General features: G+C 35.3%; 1 protein-coding gene and 1 long non-coding RNA gene across 8 annotated transcripts in view; one reads left to right on the forward strand and one right to left on the reverse strand.

Moving 5' to 3' along the window:
- Positions 1-19,635, forward strand: part of LOC116550961 (SAM domain-containing protein SAMSN-1) — a 147,669-nt gene that overhangs the window by 96,788 nt on the left and 31,246 nt on the right. For 3 of the 4 annotated variants that reach the window (XM_032277171.1, XM_032277168.1, XM_032277169.1), the window contains one exon: positions 18,862-18,933. In XM_032277171.1, the coding sequence (XP_032133062.1) occupies positions 18,862-18,933 (72 nt within the window). Of the gene's footprint in view, positions 1-15,745; positions 17,311-18,861; positions 18,934-19,635 lie in introns of those variants that run through there. The other variant, XM_032277170.1, reaches the window with a different exon arrangement.
- Positions 1-19,635, reverse strand: part of LOC116550964 — a 198,327-nt gene that overhangs the window by 44,896 nt on the left and 133,796 nt on the right. The window lies entirely within an intron of this gene.

The raw sequence follows: 19,635 nt of genomic DNA on the forward strand, positions 1-19,635 counted from the left end.
CTCTCTCTCTCTCTTTTCTTTTCTTTCTTTCTTTCCTCCCTCCCTCCCTCTCTCTCTCTCTCACTCTTTCTTTCTTTCTTTCTTCCTTCCTTCCTTTCTTTTTTCCTTCCTTCCTTCCTTTCTTCTTTCCTTCCCTCCTCCCTCCCTCCCTCCCTTTCTTCCTTCCTCTTCCTTTCCTTTTTCCTTTCCTTTTTCCTTCCCTTTTTCCTTTCCTTCCCCCTTTCCTTTCATTTCCTCTCTTTCTCTCTCTCTTTCTTTCTTCCTTTCTTTCTTCACAGGGTCTTACTGTGTTAGCCAGGCTGGAGTGCAGGCACAGTTATTACTCACTGCAGCTTCAGCCTGTCTGGGCTCATGTGACCCTTCTGCCTCAGCCTCCTGAGTAGCTGGGACCACAGTCCTGCGTCACCATGCTCAGCTAATATTTGTATATTTTGTAGACATGGGGGTTTCTCTAGGTTTCCCAGGCTAACAACTTTCTTAATATTCAAATACTCAAAAAAATCATGACCTAATATTGAAGCAAGCATAACCACATATCTTCCCTCCACAACTGGCATAATACTTTGAATGTAGTAGACTTTCAATAAATATTTGTAAAGTAAATTAAGTTTCTTGAGTCTACTCTAGGAGTGCCTAATCTTTTGGCTTTCCTGGGCCACACTGGTAGAAGAATTGTCTTGGGTTACATATAAAATATGTAACACTGATGATAGCTGATGAGCTAAAAAAAAAAAAAAAAAAAAAGAAATCTCATAATGTTTTAAGAAAGTTTATGAATTTGTGTTGGGCCACATTCAAAAGCATCATGAGCTTCAGAGTTATACATCCTTGGTCTACTACATATAGGCTGGTTCAGATATGGATACTCACTGGAGCTGTGTACTTTTATTGTCTCTTTGTAACAAGTCTGTTAGTATATGTGTAAAAATGTTTGTGTATAAATACAACTGTAACTCATTTTAAGCTTTATTTTAAGAACTCTAATATACTCAATATTATTCAAGAATCTCTGGGGGAAGAGTCACTGTTACCTAACAGTAGACCTTTGGTCCAGGTCAAAGAATATGGAAGAAACTTTGAAAATAGAAAGAAATAGACCCCACAAATGAAAGTTAGTAACTGTAATTAGAACAACTTGGCCTTTACTTGGCAGGGATTAATGATGTGTGTTAATAAATTTTAGCAGGTTTTTCTTTGAGTAAAGGAGATACAAGTACCATTGTTATTTTTTGAGGAAAATGTTAGAATAATGACAGTTCTGGAAACAGCTTTTTTTTAACCATTCTTTTTAATCTAAAGTGCATACTAAATGAGACACCATTAGTGTCACAGATGCTAATTTTCACTAGCAATGACTGAAGTGGCATTCTTTCCCATTTGCATTTGAGCCTAGCAATGATGAGAGGTGATGAGTTGATTATGAGCTGTTTTCACTGCACTGCCTGCTGTGCAAATTTATGCTTCTAGACAAGGATGACACATAGTTGTGCCATTAAATAGCTTTCTTCACTGTTTTTTGTATCAAAGCTGCTAAGATACATTTTTAACTCTTATCTAACCAGGTATAAGAAAGAGAAGAAGTATTCATATGCACTGGTGCTTACTTGAGGCCAGGCACTTGCCCAAGGTGTTCATATCCATCATTACATTTAATCTTCTCAGAACCCAGTGAAATAGACATTATTTTTATTTCCAATTTACCAAGAAGGAAGAGCCCCATAGATGCAAAATTTTTCCCCGAGTTAAAAGATTTGGGATTTACAGCACAGCCTTCCTGATTCTAAGCCTGTGCCTCTCTCCCCTACCCTCTATTACTTCTTCATCTGGGGCGTAATTTTTGTTGAATATTTGGCTTTTCAAAAAGAGTTATCTGGAATAAAATATGTGATATAAAATGTAGTTAATATATTAGATTTATTCTTTTCTCATTTAAAAAAATGGTGTCTATAAATATTTATTTTAAATTCTGTTATTACTTCCCTCCCCTCCAAAAAAAAAAAAAAAAAAAAACAGATCACTCAAAAGATTGTCTTCATTTTTGTGTTTACATAGCATTGATAACATTATTTTAATATTTTTAGTAAATTATATTGCAAACATAAACCAAATAAGACAAGTTAGGAGAAAATGGAGTCTAGAATTCGTTAAACTGTATCTCAGGGTTCAACGAGGCAGACTTGAATCGAAGAACTTGCTACTTGCAGTCATACAGAGTAACAGCACGGGCATTCCAGGAACTTGTGAGTAATGTTCATTTTTCAGTCTGCCCCAGGACCATGAAATCAAAACATACATTTTAACAAGATACTCAGCAGTGCTGTAAGCACTTTAAAATTTGGAAATGATGTTCTAGATTGATGGTTTTTAATCTAGGCCGAATATTTGAATCACTGAAGAGCTTAAAAAAAAAATACTGATGATTGGGGTCCATCACCAAATATTCTGATTTACCTAATATAAAATGTGACTGGGCATCAAGAATTTTTAAAGTTTTCCAACCTGGCAGCAAATTTTTCTACTTTTCAAAAGCCTTAGAAGTTAGTTCACTAATCCATGCATTCATTCATTCAGGTATCCTTCAACGCAACAAGTATCTATTAAATCTTTTTTATGGACAATATGGGCAATACACTGAAGATACCAAGGTGAATAAAACAAAGATCCCTGCCCCAGTAGGATTTACATTTACTGGGGATGACAGACAATAAATAGGATAAGTAAGTTAAATGTACAGTGTGCTTGATAATGATAGGTCCCAAGAAGAAGAAAAAAATTAACAGAAAAGAAGGATTTGAATTATGAGGCACTGGGGCAGTCTTGAGAATAGACTAGAAGAATAGACTAGAAGAAAGTGAAGGAGCTGGCCTTGGGATTGGTGTAGGAAATTGTACTACAGGCTGACAGAAGAGCAAGTGCAAAGGTCTTGAAATGGGACTGTCTCTGGTGTGTTTGAGAAACAGTGCAGCGGAGTACACGGGGGAAGAGCAGCCACAAAGAGCTGGATCACAGAGGTCATTCTAGGTCATTATAAGAATGTTGGCTAGTATTGACAGATGTTTGAGAAGTGACAGAATCTGGCCTACAGTTTAGTGGGTACATTTTGGCTTTTGTGTTTCAAATATACTGAAGGGAGTGAGACAAGTTAAGAGGCTATTGCAGAAACCAGGCGAGAGAGAACTGTGGCTCAGGAAAAGGAACAGCCCAGTAGAGTTGGATGTTGAGAAGACTCTAAATTTGGGATCTATTTGTACCTGTTGTATCCATTCAGATATGATTAGGAAACTTACCACATGCAGTCTAAAGACGGCAAACAGAAAGTTTCCACTGCCCTGTCCCATTCTTCCTTCCAGTTGGTGCCCGCATTCCAAGGAGAAGTGGCCTCGTTCCATTGCTTATTGCCACCAGAAATTCACCGCAAAATTGATGTCTCGCTTTCCAAAAGCTTCTGCTGCTTCCTTAAACATACAATTTTCCATTGGATTTTATTTCAATTTGTAGTTCACCTTTTAAATAATTTTTAGCCTTGATCACTTCACTCTAAACAAAGCACTAATTCATTTTAGCTTTTCCATTTTACAGAATATGAATCTGTAATCAAGATTTACCCCAAGCAGGTAGCAAAAGTTTGGGGCCAAATGTATTAGCTATACTTGGAAAGTGTTCAGACAATATGCAGAAAGATCAGGAGATGAATAGCTAGAGAAAAGACAGAAGTATAGCCTCCCCTTTGTTTGGAAATTTGGATATTGCATTTCATAGGAAGCATTATAAGGTCAGACTTTACCAAGATGCTGGATTTGTTAAAAATCAAATTAATCAGGCACTTATCTCTTTAATCTTTCTTTGTCTTGCTTTGGAGATAAACGGTTTCAAAATTCCTGAAAATTGTGTGTGTGTGTGTGTGTCTGTGTGTGTGTGTGTGTGTGTGTGTGTGTGTGTGTTTACAATAACGGAATCAAGTTCGTACTCTACATAGCTGTTTCCAAAGTTAGCATTACCAAACAGATCCATTTATCTTCCTTTCTAGTGTTAAAGATTTGGATGAACTTTCAGAAACAAGACATTCATATTAGCTTCTTAGTGGAGAACAAAAATGTCGCCTATTAAGAATTGATTAATAATAGAAGAAGTTTTTAAACTATCTTTGTTGGTAGATGAAGTGATTCTTGCATAGATAGAGAGAGGTGTTTGTCACCACAAGCTGGCTAAGTTCCCCTCCTTTTATGTGAAAAGCTTTGAGGTTTTTCACCTAGTCTGTATTAGTTTGCTGTGGCTGCCATAACAAAACACCACAGTCTGAGTGGCTTTAACAACAGGAATCTACTTTCTCACAGTTTTGGAGGTTGGAAGACCAAGATCAATGTGCTGGCAAGGTTAGCTTCACAGAGAGCTATCAGGGAAGGATTCGTTCTGGGCCTTTCTTTTTGACTTATAGATGGCTGCCCTTTTTACTGTCTCTTCCTCTGTGCCTGTGTGCTCCTGATGTCTCTCTCTCTGTGTCCTGACATCATCTTATAAGGACACCAGTAAGAATGGATTAGGTCCTACCCTAATGGCCACTTTTTTTTTTTTACCTGATTATCTCTTTAAAGGCTTTGAATCCAAATATAGTCATGATCTGAGGTTCTAGGTGTTAGGGCTGCAAACATAGGAATTTGTGGGAGTCAGCTCAGCTCATATAGTCCATGAGCTTGTACTAAATGGAAGTGAGGATTACGTTTTTAGTTGCTTCTTTCCTTCCAATTACTCTAGATCTTTCTCCACTTCCAGTTGACCAATCCCCTAATGCTGCCAGCCCCAAATTTGACTTGCCTGCCTTTTGCCTTCACTCTCCAGTCTTTGCTATGCTTCCCTTCCTCCCATCCAAATGCAACTCTGCTACATCCCATAGACCTCCATTAGGAGTCATTTGAAAACTAAAAAGTAAAACATCTGTTCAACTCCCTTGATTAGTGTTTTCTGGCTACATATTAAAAGTAATTACAAAAAACGTGATTACTTTTGCACTAACCTAATATTAAACTCATCTGGGGCATTTTCCAAAAATACCTATGTCTGGGCCCTACTACTGGATCTTTTGGTTTCGTTGGTAGAGTGAGGCCCATGTTCCTTTGATCTGACCACTGTCATATGTGTCTGTCTGTGCTTCTCTTACCCTAAAATGCTCTGTGCATTTTTTCCAACTCATGAACTCTTATCTAATAGAATTTTAGGTGGACTGTCATTACCTCAAGAAAGCCTCAACAAATCACCCCAGAACAATGTATTGGGGGCTGTCTGGAAGAGCAGAAGGCAACATGAACTAAAGGCATAGAGACCTGAGTGTGAACATCTTACTTGATATTTCTTAACCAGGGGACTTTGAACATTTTCTTAAGCTTCTTCAGCCTCATTGTGGCAATCAGGAAAAGGGAAAGTCTTAAAACATGTCACATAGGGTTGATGTGAGAATTAAGTAAATTACCATATGTAAGCTTCCTAGCTGGTAATACATGTCCACTTCATAATCTTTCCCTCCTTTCTGTTTTCACAGTGCTGTTCCACACTTCTCTGTGTGTTTTTTTTTTAACTCATAGTTTATTTCAGTATGTACTCCCAACTAGATTTACCATCAAGAACAGAGGATCAGAGGATGTATCTTACTCATATTTGTATCCCTGGGATTTTTGTTGAGGATTCAAGAGGGATTGAACTCCGTCTACCTAACTTTCAGATTATGTTTGCTTTTTATTACACTTTGGCTACCGCCAAAAACATTCATAGTATAAAACGTAGTAGTGATTTCTCAAAATATGTATAGTGAGTGTGAAATGACTAATGGATAATATTAGTCATCTACAGAAATAGTCTGCACCAGAAGATAGTTTGTAAATGGGTCACCGATAAAGATCTGGGCAGCACCCACATCAAAGCAAAGTAACCATTCCTAGACTCAAAATAATCAAGCATCGTAATGCCATCTGTCTTAAGGAAAAAAAAAGTATTAGCAAATGGGTGTTGCTTTGCAGAGAGCCTAGAAATGTGTGGGAGAGTAGAAATTTGCCACTGTGTCTGTAAACAATGCAAAAAAGCTGAAGCAAATATTCCATTTGGCTGGACAGACTTCTTCCCTTAGGTAAGATGTGTATGTAAGGCTAGGAGAAGAACTTCATGTCTCAAGTTTTAATACCATTTAATTGACTTTACTGTGACCACTACATGAATCAAACAAACCTCCAGAAATGATCTGGTGTCCTATGTAATGCTTCTTCCAGGGGAAATCATTTTTTGATCAGTCAACATGAATATGCATTTTTCTTGGCAGATGAAATTCTCACAGCACATCAATGCTTGCTTGCTTAGTATTGCCATTTTTGATATCTTATCAGTTTGGTTTATGAATTAGTCACCCTGAGGTTGTATTATTTTTTCAAGCTTGAAAAATAAAGTTCCCATACTTGTTGCGGTGAGGGCCCGAACCTGGACATAGAGACATGATACCTGACCAAGGTATTGGCTTCCTAGAAGGATTGAGCTAAGTTGCCAACTGGCTTCACTTCCAGGTACCTTTTCTCTACATAAGTAAAATGAATACAATAATGAGGTTTCTTTATTATGTTTTTCATAGTTTTAACAGCTTAAATTCCCAGAGTAAGAGTCAAGTCAGATCTACCTTGTATCAAAATCTACATAGTGATATGGTGTTGGTCTCAATATTTGGTTAAAAAGAGCAAATTGGAATTTTCTGGGTTTTTTTCCTCTGAATACTTTACTTGATTATAGCTATGCTACTAATATTTTTAATTAAATAAAAGTGGCTGGGCATGGTGGCTCACACCTGTGATCCCAATGCTTTAGGAGGCTGAAGTGGGAAGATCACTTGACAGGAGTTCAAGACCAGCCTGGGCAACACAGTGAGACTTTGTCTCTACAAAAAAATAAAAAAAATTAGCTGAGCATGGTGGATTGCACCTGTAGTCCCAGCTACTTAAGAGGCTGAAGTGGGAGGATTGCCTGAGCCTCGGAGTTCAAGGTTACAGTGAGCTATGATCATGTCACTGTACTCCAGTCTTGGCAACAGAGCAAGACTCTGTCTCAAGAAATAAATAATAAAAGTAATAAAATATTGAATATATACTTTTTTAATACTTATGATTATAGTTTGTTTATATTGTTAGTTATCACATAGTGATCATTGTTTCTTTTATCTTTTGTTTGATTTGTATGTTAGGACATCTAAAAATTTCAAATTAATATTATGACTATCTCACTGTATTTATTTATCAATTATGAAAAAGTCATTACCAATAAAACAAATGTTTATAACTTTAAAAATATAGTTCCTTCAAAGATAACTGTTCTACAGTTATTGAACATTACGTTATAGGTCAAGTAATGAGCATAAACTGAGTTCATTTTTACCACTACTCTTAAATTTCAATTCTGCTATTAACCCCTCAATAGACTGAAATATTCATCTAACCAAATCCCAGTTTGCTAAAAGGTAAATAAATATAATTGACAATTAAAAAATTATAGGACTCTATCATCTCTTCCTAACATTCTAACATGACCTTACTGTTTTTTTCCCATCCATTCTTCCCCTATTTGGGATTACATACCATACATTTGCCCCACATAAACATGTCTGTTCTTACTAAGAAAAAAAAGCGTTTAAATTCCTAAGATTAGTGGCAGCGGGTGCTGCCTGAGATGGGAATGTTTATAAGCTTTATGATATTAACTGCAGCACTCAACCTCAGGTGGCATAAAGCATGCAAAAAAGAACTTTCTGTCAGTTTTATTATTTCTAAAAAGGTTCCCCTTGAAGCAGAAGAGTGACCTTGCTCAGCTGAGCTGACATATGCCACTGGATTAATGGTCGAGCTCTGCTGGAGGGAAGCTCACGGAAACATTACAACTCCAGAAGCTGGGCTGGCGGTGACCATTAATCAGGGGGACCGAAATCATGCATCAAACACACTCATTTAAAAGTAGTAAAAATGACTCAAAAAAAAAAAAACTTTTTGAGAATTAACTTATTGTTTGTCATTACTTGTGTTCAAGGAGATCACAGAATGACTAAATATCCCCTGGGCAGACCTTTGGAAAGGTTACTGCATACCCAGAGGCCAAGTGAATGCAGAGGACTTTTAAGGGAGTTTTTGTTCCAGAAAATTTGATGGGAAACTTGGTTAAAAGGGTTTTGCTTTCCCGACATAATTTTCACCTCTTTATTTAACCATAATTTCAAAGTAATGGGTACTATAAATTTTTGCCTCTTTGTGATAATTTTATTTTATTTAAAAAATTGGAGTGACTGGAATTTAGTAGTGTAAATATGAGATGGGTAAAGTGTTAGGAAATATTTCAGGACACTAAAGTTTTGATAACATATTCAATTATCACATATGTTTAAAAGTTTTTAGGCTTAAAAGTACTGCACATTCTTCCATCATGTTAGATAATAAAAAAATTTTCAAGATTTCCTCTCTCTCTGATTATAGAAAAGAAAAAAAAAAAAAGGCTTACATCTAAGACCATGAAAGAAATTGCTCAATTTAACTTAGATTATAATAAGTTACTCTTTTTTTTTTTTTTGGTATCTCCTTTGATTTTCTTTTGGATAAATAACACTATACAAAATACATATGATAAATCATATTAACAGTACAACAAATAGAAAAATCAGTCACTTATTACAAAAACCAGAATAAATTTAATATTTAATTTTATGGTTAATGTAGTAAAGTCTATTGCAATCAGTATTTCAAAGTTATTTTCTTAATTGTTACTTTTTTAAACCATCATCTTCAATATTACCTTCTGTCTATAAGCCATATTCTATATAGGAGTATTATTTAGACAGAATTATTTGTTTGTAGAATTATTTGGTTTTGAAGTTTAGTTACAGAATTTAAAAAGTTGATAACTATGTGACTAGTTAAAATATTATTTAATATTCTATAATAAATAGAGAAATAAAATATGCATGGAACAGTTAATCTCCAAACTTATGGAAGAATAATATATATATATATTTTATAGATTGAAAATTTGAGTCATCCATCCTTTGAATTGCCCTCCGTTTATCACTAGATAACAAAATTAGTAATGCAAAATTTGCTCAAGGAAATTACTTGAGATGGCAAATGCAAAAAACATGTTACCCATAATTCCTCATTCCTTCCCCACACATCCACTATCTTCTATAACCTCTGTGGACACAGTTAATCATGACTTTTTAGCTCTGAAAGTGGCTTTGGAACCCTTCTCAACGCAGCTCTTCATGAAACTTTAACAAACTATCCATGCTGGTGCATGCATTGAAAACTTTGCCAGTTTTACTTTTGAGAGAGAGTTCATCCAGACAATAAAAAATCTCAGTGAAATATTCCTATAACAAATACAAAATATTTTTATAGTGACCTAAATGATGTTTACTAGAGACAGTATTTACTTCTCTCCCGTGAAAGCTTGGGAGAGAATTATATTAGATACTAGACAATTTTTATTTTTTTTTAGCACCCAGTGATCTATCTATTTTATATATAGCATACGTTCCACTACTTTTGCTACTTATCATAACTTTAGCGATCACAATCTTTGGATTTAGTGATTATTTCTAAAGAGCCCCTTTTTCAACAATTATACAAATCTACTAATTTTTGAAAATGATTAAACGAATTCAAATTATGTTGATTTCAGCTCATTTTCCTCCCAAAATCTGTGATTATTTTAGTGTACCATTATGTAGACAAACTATAAATTAAGCAGGCATAGGCACTCAAAATGCCTTTCATGTACTAAGTAGTCAATACAAATAAGCATAAATGAATGAATACAAATTTCCAAGTTGACATTTACTATAGATTTTAACTTCTTTTATTTTGTATATGAATATAATCTGCTTATAGGAATTGATTCTTTGTCTACCTTTCATTGGAACATGATTCTGTTTAGTTCTTATGGGTTGGGATGATTTGGTCCATGGCACCAATACAGTATACATCTCTCTTAGGGTTGACTCTTATTTATTGATATGGACAGAGTACAAAGTTGAGCCATAGAAGCCACTTAGAGTATTTATGTTAAATTACATGAGGCAAACCCTTATGGTCTTTAAACATCAACAAATTATTGTCATTAGTTGTAACATGATTAAGTTTTAATTTGTTTCTGTGTAACTCTGAGATACATGATTTTTGACATTTAACTTGAGGAGTAATGTGGGATTTGTCATTTGCTATGGTTTTGCCCAAGCCTCACAACCGTAGGATTTTTATCCATTGGAGCTACAGCATGTAGTAACAGCGGCAATTATTGTGCACTAAAACGTTCACAAAAATGGCATCAGAAAAGGGTTTCATAAGGAAGGTGAGACTTAATCCTGCCCTGAAAGAGTAGGCTGGGTTTGAGTAGGTGGAATAAAAAAAGACCAATATTCCTTGAACAAAAAACAGTAAGAGCAAAAGCTTAGAGATATAAATGAGTTTGTCTATAGTGACCAGCAAGAAGTATTAGAAATTCTGTTAAATCATTGTAACCAACATTGCCTGATACCATAAGAAATCACAAATGCACTGCATACTGAGTATGGGTTTTATTTTGTTGACTGAGGAAGAGCTATTTAAATACTCCGAGCCTTAGTTCTCCTCATCTGTGAAGTGGAGAAATTAATGCCTAACTCAGAGGGGGACTGTGTTTATCTAATGAAATAATTATAGTTAAATAGCATGGCATGGAGTTTGGCGATAGAAAGCTCTTGGTAACAGTCATGGCAATGTGGAGCAAGCTTTACATTTTGGAAAGAATAAGATAATAAGACGTGGTACTGTAGATTATTAGAGGGGCAAGAATTTAGGGACAAATGATCTGAAAGTTGTTGCATTGGTTCAAGAATTAGCACATACTTTAGTAAAAATAATGAAAAAAAAAACCTACAATGAAATTTTGAGAAAGAATTGAACACATATATAGGCTGGGAGAATGTGCATTTGTGGTGTATTACATTTTACATTATGTGTCCAAACTCTCCAAATAGAGCAATGAGCAAATGCCATTGTCAAATGGGGCTGGTGAAGGGTTCAGAGGTAGGGCCAAACTAGATCCTCAGGGGGAGCAGGACATTGGCACAGAGCCTTTGGTTGGTACATCTGCTTTGCAGCCTAGAGGCAGGCAGAGAGTGCTAATGGTCTGGGGCAAGCATAAAATTGGGTTCCCTGAGGAAATTCTTAAAGATTTCAAGAAGTGTTGCCATAATGAAAGAGTTCAAGGAGGACCAAGAAGTACCATTTATTTATTTATTTTAGTATTTATTTTAGTGGTATTTATGGGTTTAGTAGTTAGAGAAGAAGAGGGAGAAGGGATCGAAAGTGCACAACAACACAGTTATGCACCTTACCCAAATATTAAGTCACGCTGGAGATGAGATCTTGTTTGGAGACCCCCAAAGTTAGTGGCTGGCTAAGAATGAAAATGAGGGTCAAATTCTTCTGGTTTTGGTCAGAAGCTTGATCCAGATTTCTACATAGACTCTCTAATCTTCATTCATGTTCATAAATACAGGCTGGTCAGTATTCTAGAAAACCTGGTTAGTTTCATTCTCTCTATGAAACTAACTTTGCCATAATTTTTATGCTGCTCAGAAAGCAGGTCTCTTTGAAAGAAGACAGGATCTAGATTCTGTAATGGAATGGCATTATGTAGGAATGAGTAGACCCAGCAGAATTTTCACAACAGGGAAGACAAATTGAGGAGTTCATGGTAGTGTAATCGTGGCCACATTTTCTAAGGCTTTTCATTTCCTTTTTAATAGCTTTCTAAAGAATTAATGATTCCAATTTTTTTGCCATGTTATGCTTTTTACCTGAAAAAGTGATATTTAAAACATATGACATCATTATTTAATTTTAATATTTAAAACATATCAAAATATTATTTAAGAACTATTTTCAAGTAAAATAGAATTTCATAATATCTATTCCATTCCCGGAAGTGTAGCATGATTTATAGTCTATGGGTACATTGTAAATAATGGGAATGACATATGGTTGTAAATTTGAGTCTTTTTTACTCATCAAACTTGTTTTGTTGCATAAAATAGGCTGATATGAATAACCACTTACAGAGGTTATGGATCATGCTGCATTGATTTTTTTTTTTTTTTTTTTTTTTTTAGTTCTAGTTTCTTTTCTTTGGGTAATCTTTAAAATGGTTTCAACTTGCAGAAAACATTTCTAGTGTCACATGAACTTCTGAAAGAAAATCTTTACCACGGAAATTTTGATAAAACTTTGTAAAACTGTGGTGGAGTCAGAATCTGTACTTCTTACAGATATTTTTCAGTTGATAGAAAAGTTAGTGAACCAGAGAGATAGAGTAGACTAGCTTTTGTTCTTAGAGTCCAGATGTACATTGACAATATTTAAAGCATTGATACATGTTTCAACTTTGGGCTGTCTTTATCCCAGGATAAAACGTTAGTGTCAAAGGCAAGGCTTTACAACTCTAGTTGTCTTTTAGCTTTCAGTTTCCTGATATCCCACAGAATTATATTCCTCTGGCACCACATGGCACTGAAGTAATTCTAACTGATTATTTTAAGTGAGTTAAATTTGTTCAACCTCTTCAAAAGATCTGAGCACCTGAGTTAGTTAGAACAATTAAATCCTCCAGTGCCTTTGCATAAAAGCTGACAAGCTTATTGAGATTTAGCATTTTATTATAGTAGAATATTTATACAAGGGTGTGCTGAAACAGAATTCTGATCTTTGAGCGTATTATTAACCAACGTGCTTTGTGCAGTATGTAGAAGAGGTGAAAATTTGTTAGCAGGGTGTGTGTAATTTTTAATTTGCCAGTATATTTCAAGATACTGTAGATGTGTGATTCACATATGCAAATTTTTTCTTTGAAATAGACTGTGAAAGTTTTCCATCAGCACCTTACCCAAATATTAAGTCATGCTGGAGATGAAATCTTGTTTGAAGACCCCCAAAGTTAGTGGCTGGCTAAAAAGAAAATGAGGGTCAATTTCTTCTGGTTTTGGTCAGAAGCTTGATTCAGATTTCTACGGAGAGACCCTCTAATCTTCATTCATGTTCATAAATGCAGGCTGGTCTGTATTCTAGGAAACCAAGTTAGTTTCATTTTCTCTATCAAACTAACTTTGCCATAATTTTTATTCTGCTCAGAAAGCAAATCTCTTTGAAAGAAGACAGGATCTAGATTCTGTAATGGAATGGCATAGGGGAGGGTCTAACAAGGTGGAGAATTTTTTTTTTTTTTTTAAATCAAAAGGATTTTTCCCAGCACAAGGGTGGAGAATTTTTATAAAGGAACTTTTTGCAAGTTCTGGTTCCAACAGTGTCCTTATTGAGAAGAGCTAGATGATATTTAAGAACAATGCCAGCTTTATATCATGAAACAACCTTCTGTAATAATTAGATTGTTTTGCAAAACTAGGGAAGAAAGAAGACTAATTAAAAATCTTCTTAATTGCTTTTATATTATTTTTTGATTGCATAGAAACACACATACACGAATGTGTTCAAACACCCCAGCTGACCCCAGTTCAGCACTATTTTTGTGTAAGCCACGTGGATTCTGTGTAAGAGGCTTAAGTGCACCATGTTATTGCAGATAGTCTTCAAAACAGCAATCCAAGGTCACATGTTTATATCAGAAAGTTAGTTGTACTAAAATGAATTTAGGAAACACAACTTTATTTTCTTCCCTGTCTGTACTTCCAAACAACCATGGTCTAAGCTATATTATGATTTTCTTTTTTACAAATTGATTCCATATTAAAGTTCTGAGACCACTAACTTTTATAAATTATTTTTAGCTATTATATAGAAATATTTCTGTTTAAAACCCAACATTTTTTAATGGAGAATTTAAATATATGCAAAAGTAGAGAGTAGCAAAATCTATCCCCATATATCCACCACCCAGCTAATCATTCAAGAATGGTCAATTGTGTTTCTTCCTTACACCCACACATTTGCTGCTCCTCACTACATTATTTCAAATTGTAAATAAGAGAGTAACATTACTTCCTTAACATCAAATAGCTAGTCCCTTAAAAAATTTCCCTAGTTGTCTCTTTGTTGTTTTTGGTATAGTGGTTTATTTGTTCTATATTTAAACAAGGTTCATGGGTTATATTTGGTTGATCTGTTTCTGAAGTCTCCTAATTTATACTTTACCTTTCTTTTTTTTAATTTTTTTACATTGATTTGCTGAAGAAACTCAGTTCTTTTGTCCTTTATTTTCTTGTCTGTATTTTTTCTGATTGACTGTATCTTCCTGGTATTATTTAACATGCTCCTTTGTCTCTTTTTATCCTTAAATCTGGTAGCTAGATACAGAGCTTAGTGTGATTGCTTTTTTTCTTTCTTTCTTTCTCTTTCTTTCTTTCTTTCTTTCTTTCTTTCTTTCTTTCTTTCTTTCTTTCTTTCTTTCTTTCCTTTCATTTCTCTCTCTCTCTCTCTTTCTTTCTTTCTTATAAACAACATTTCATTAGCTGTATTTGGTGCTCCATCACAAAGCATATATTCTGGTTATCTCCCTTTGTGTGATTTTAGTGTCCATTGATGATCATTGCCTGGATCTGACATTGCATTAGGGGTTTGCAAAATGGTAATCTTATCATTTCATTATTTTTAATTGATTAGCTGAAGTATGCACATATATAGAGCAATTTCCCCTCATCAACTGTAAATATTTAGTTGATGAACTATTTAGTTGATGAAGCAGATTTCATACAGGAAAGGCAGATTAAATGTCTAAGTTGTCCCTTTGTTAGTTTTCAGAATATAATTATGACATTTCCCAATGTGACAGATGAATTTTTCTTTTTAGTATCCTTATGAACTCATGAATTTTGACATTAGATGTATTTGAATATATTGCACTTTTCTCCAGTTTACTTTTTCAACTTACACTATATCCTAGAGGTTATTCTGTTGCATATAAAAAGATGTATTTAATTTTTTTACACCTACATACATTTGCATTGTGTAGATTTACCATACATTATTCAACCAGTATCCTCTTGATGAACATTAGGCTTTACATCTTTTTGATAACATGAAAGTGCTACAGTGAATGTTGAATTGTAAACAATTCATATCCAGTTGTATTTCTGGCAAAGACGTCTAGAAATGGAATTCTTGGTCCAAAGGGAAAATGTATGTAGAATTTTGCTAGATATTGCCAAATTTCCCTCTATAGGTATTGTGCCATTTTGCAAATGCATTTTAATTGCATGAAGAAAGACTGGAAACATTTGTGTAGAATATAAAGACTAAATATGATCTAAGGTCAACAAACACAAAGAATTATCTAACGTCAACAAACACAAAGAATTATCTATGTTGTGGCCAGGTGCGGGGGCTTACGCCTGTGATCCCAGCACTTTAGGAGACTGAGGTGGGCGGATCTTGAAGTCAAGAGATGGAGACCATCCTGGTTAACATGGTGAAACCCTGCCTTTACTAAAATACTAAAATTAGCTGGGCATGGTGTCACATGCCTGTAGTCCCAGCTACTCAGGAGGCTGAGGCAAGAGAATCACTTGAACCCGGGAGGCGGAGGTTGCAGTGAGCAGAGATCATGCCACTGTACTCCAGCCTGGCGACAGAGGGAGACTGTGTCTCAAAAATAATAATAATAATAATAGTAATAATTAAAATATATATATATATACACATATATATTGTATTTTTTATTTAAGCTCCTCTCCTTTTTGACAGTTATTTGCTTATATAATAACTGTCTTGATAGGAACTTGTATAAGATAATGTTTACTGTCTAATACATTACAATTGTATAATGCAACATTATCAATATTCAAACACATTCTCATTTATTAAGGACTTTTAGGAAGCAGGCTTTGTTTCCATATAATCCACCTTGTTATCGTAAAACTTGACAAGAACAGAAGTTACAAATGTGTTCATTGTTCAGACCTCATAGTAGACATTACCCCTTTTTGTCATAAGCCATAATCTATACATTATGAAACCATCTGAGAAACTTATTTACTATCTTTTAAACTAGAGAATAATTAAAAAATATAAATGTTCTTTGAAATATTTAGATTTTCTTCCTAAGGGTGTCTTAGCATGGATTGATATACTCCTATGGCATAAAGCTATTGAGTAATTAGCAATGAGATGACTGAAAAAACCCAAAGTAATAGTTCTGTGTCCTTCTTAAACCAGGACTCCTAAATCTGCTTTTCTTTATTGATATAATGAGTGGAGAATTAATTTTAAAAGGTGGTGGCTATTGATTACTTAATGGAAGATGATAGTGTAGAGAAATGCTGAAGTGAGTCTATTCTGTGCCCTCCTGTGCAACAGGACCCATTATCCAGTGGTGGAAATCATACCCTAACTCTCATTAATATTTAACAGGCTAGATGTAGGCTACAAAATTGCCTTGGGCATGGGCTCCAATCGGACATAGAATGGTTTTAAGTATATAAAAGAGTAATAGATTTCCCTGTGTTCAGATTGTTTATAAGCAGGACAACAATACACTCAATTCCCTTCTGTGACTGCTGAGCAATGACGGCCAGATGGAAAGGCCTACTAGGCAAGCTGGAGTGATTAATACTCTGGGAAGCCACTCTAGACTAGTCAGTACGACATAAGATGACTGTATTTTCCAGTGTGGTTCTCAATTTCAGCTCTTCACTTCCGCTCCTCTCACCACAGGCTGAAGGGCTTGTTCAGCAGGGGTGGCAAGTCAGCAAAAGGCGCTAATTGTGTCTAACACAGACATCGTCCTTGGGGCAATATTCTGTATTACACCGTCTATCAAGCTAACCTCTTTTCATATGTCAGGATCTTTTTATTTCAGTTCATTTAAAAGGGAAACAAGGATTTTTAAAGATAGCTGGTAGGGAGACAGAGCCTCTAAGGACTAGGAGCCCTTGAAGCTGACTTGTACTAAAATGGACTGTGATTTCTGAAAGGACAATATAGTAGATCCTCCAATAATATCATTTCCTCCAATATCATTTTGTTATAATAACATTGATGGAGGAAAAAAAATCAGTTCCTGACCAGGGTCACTGTCTGTGCAGGGTTTGCACAGTCTTCTCATTTCTGTGTGGATTTCCTCCCACATCCCAAAGAAGTGCATGTCAGGTCAACTGGCGTGTCAAAATCGCTCCCCGACGAGTGAGTGTGGATGTGTGCTTCAGTGCGCCCTGCAATGGAACGGCACCCTGTCCAGGGCTGGTACCTGCCTTGTGCCCTGAGTCGTGGGGATAGGCTCTAACCACTCACAGCAACCCTGAGCTGGAATAACTGGGTAAATAATTATGTTAGTTTTTTAAATTAATCTTTCTTAAATGTATGTATGGATCACGTTTGTTTCCATGTTTACCCTCAGAAGTGTTTGGGTCTTTATTTAGTAATTTGATGATGTTTTTGTGCCAAAAAATAGGTCATAGAAACTTGTTATTTGAACTTGTTATTTCAAGTAGCCTATGGTAAAGTGGATTATAACTGGTTTTGCTTAAGGTAGCAGTTTCCGAGATCCTATTAATAGCATTAAGGGAGAACTTGTACAAGATTTTATAGATTACTGACTCCCATTATTAACTGTCTAAATTACCAGATTATATGTCAGTACCACCCATTTATTCTTAAAATATGATAAGCTTGAAATGAGATAAAGGCCTTTAGAAAGAAAATATTCTTGGGATTTACGGGTACACAAAGAATACAACATCAGATATCCAACTTCTCAAAAATGCATAAAATTAGATAGTGAAGAAATATCAATTTTTTGACTCAATGACTCTCAAGAATTTTAAAATGTGTTTAAGAGATTGATTTATTTTGTCGCCTATCAGGAATTATTTATAATTACCTGCCTAAAATGAGTTGCATAATAAAAATTTAGCTTTGAAGGCAAAAGGTATTCAAGGCAACATCTTCTATTAACATACTGAGCTTTTTCTCAAAACCAGTGAATGAAACTGATGCAGAGGTCTCATTGTAATTCTATGTCAAATGTGGAAAAATTCAGTTTTACTCCCAACCTTGGATTGTGCATACCTAAATGCTGCTTTCAATTTATTAATGAGTCTATGTGTGTGCCTTCTGTTTCTGAAATCCAGCAGAGAATTTCAAATGATCAATAGTTGGTAATAGAATATATACTTCTGTTCTTTTTTTTTTCTTAAAACAAAGTAGATCTTTTATTTTCACTTTTAAGTTTTGGGGTACATGTTCAGGATGTACACGTTTGTTACATAGGTAAACATGTGCCATGGTGGTTTGCTGCACCTGTCAACCCATCACTTAGGTATTAAGCCCATCGCCCATTAGCTATTTTTCCTGATGATTTGCCTCTCCCCGCCCTCCTCCCCACAAGCCCCAGTGTGTGAACAGACTTGATCTTTGTGAGGCATATTGGTGGATCTAGTTAGATGCTTGCTTTTTGTTTGTGTGTTGCGTTGTTGTTATTTGTTTATTGGCTGGTTGGTTAGTACTACATGCCACTAAGTTTGTGGTTAGCTCATTTCAAGGGGCTTTAGTTTAGAATTTATGGATTCTTCAGCTGCCACTTCCAAGAACAAAATTAAAATCATAAATTTAAAATAATTTAACCAAGATTTTCTTCAAGGTGCTTACTTAACACTATAACATAGAAAGACATTTTATCAGCTGTAAGTATAAACATGTTAATTGTTGTATCTTCACAGCCTTCGAATATTCCAGAGAGAAGAGCTTTTTAAACACTGTATTTGCAAAATATGTGGCTTGTTCAGCTATAATCTAATATATTAATCAGTTTGGGTAGTGAAAATAACCAACTCTAAGTTTCCTTTCCTTTTTCTTTTCTATTTTATAGCGAAGCAGCAGTTTTGGGAATTTTGATCGTTTTCGGAATAATTCTATATCAAAACCAGATGATTCAACTGAGGTTAGTATTTTATTCCATTTTTATGAATATCATGGAAACACATTATGAAATACGAAGACAGTGTCATTTTTGCAAAGTACAATAAGAAAAATAAATACATTTTAAAATTATAGCCTTGCACATATTTTCATGATAAATGAACAAACCATTATTAAGTACTGTTGTAGAGAAAAAGGGGGTTCTTGTCACATGACCAGGAAAATTTAGGCCACAGACACATTGTAGGGTGAGTAGGGCAGGGTTTATTGTGTGAAAAGGAAAAAAGGAAAGAGGAACTCTCAGCAAAGTGAGAGTCCTGCTAGCAGGCCCCTACCTTACAGATTGACTCTTGGCCACTTCAAAGGAACAGAGGAGGCCAGGCTCCTCCCGCTGCAAAGGACGGGAACTTCCCGTAGCTCCACCGAATTCCCCCAGTGCACAGGTGGACATTATTCAGAGAGAAGCAGTTGGGAAAGGGTTGGCTTCATCCAGGAGCAGCAGTCTGGTTTTTCAGCCTTCAGGCTGTTTTAGGCTTGAAAGTGACGTTTCACCAGGGACCCTCGGCTGTCTCTTGTTTCTATCAGTATCCAGTATCATGCAGGGCATTAAAAGTAAAATGCTATTTTAAGAAACCTAACAGATGTTTGGGAAAGCAAAATATACACCTAAAAAGATAGAATTCAAAAACACTGACAATTCCAAATTTCCTGAGTATTACTGCCA

The sequence above is a fragment of the Sapajus apella genome, unplaced genomic scaffold (genome assembly GCF_009761245.1).
Source record: "Sapajus apella isolate SASKATOON/1434 unplaced genomic scaffold, GSC_monkey_1.0 scaffold8, whole genome shotgun sequence".
Taxonomy (NCBI): Eukaryota; Metazoa; Chordata; class Mammalia; order Primates; family Cebidae; genus Sapajus; species Sapajus apella.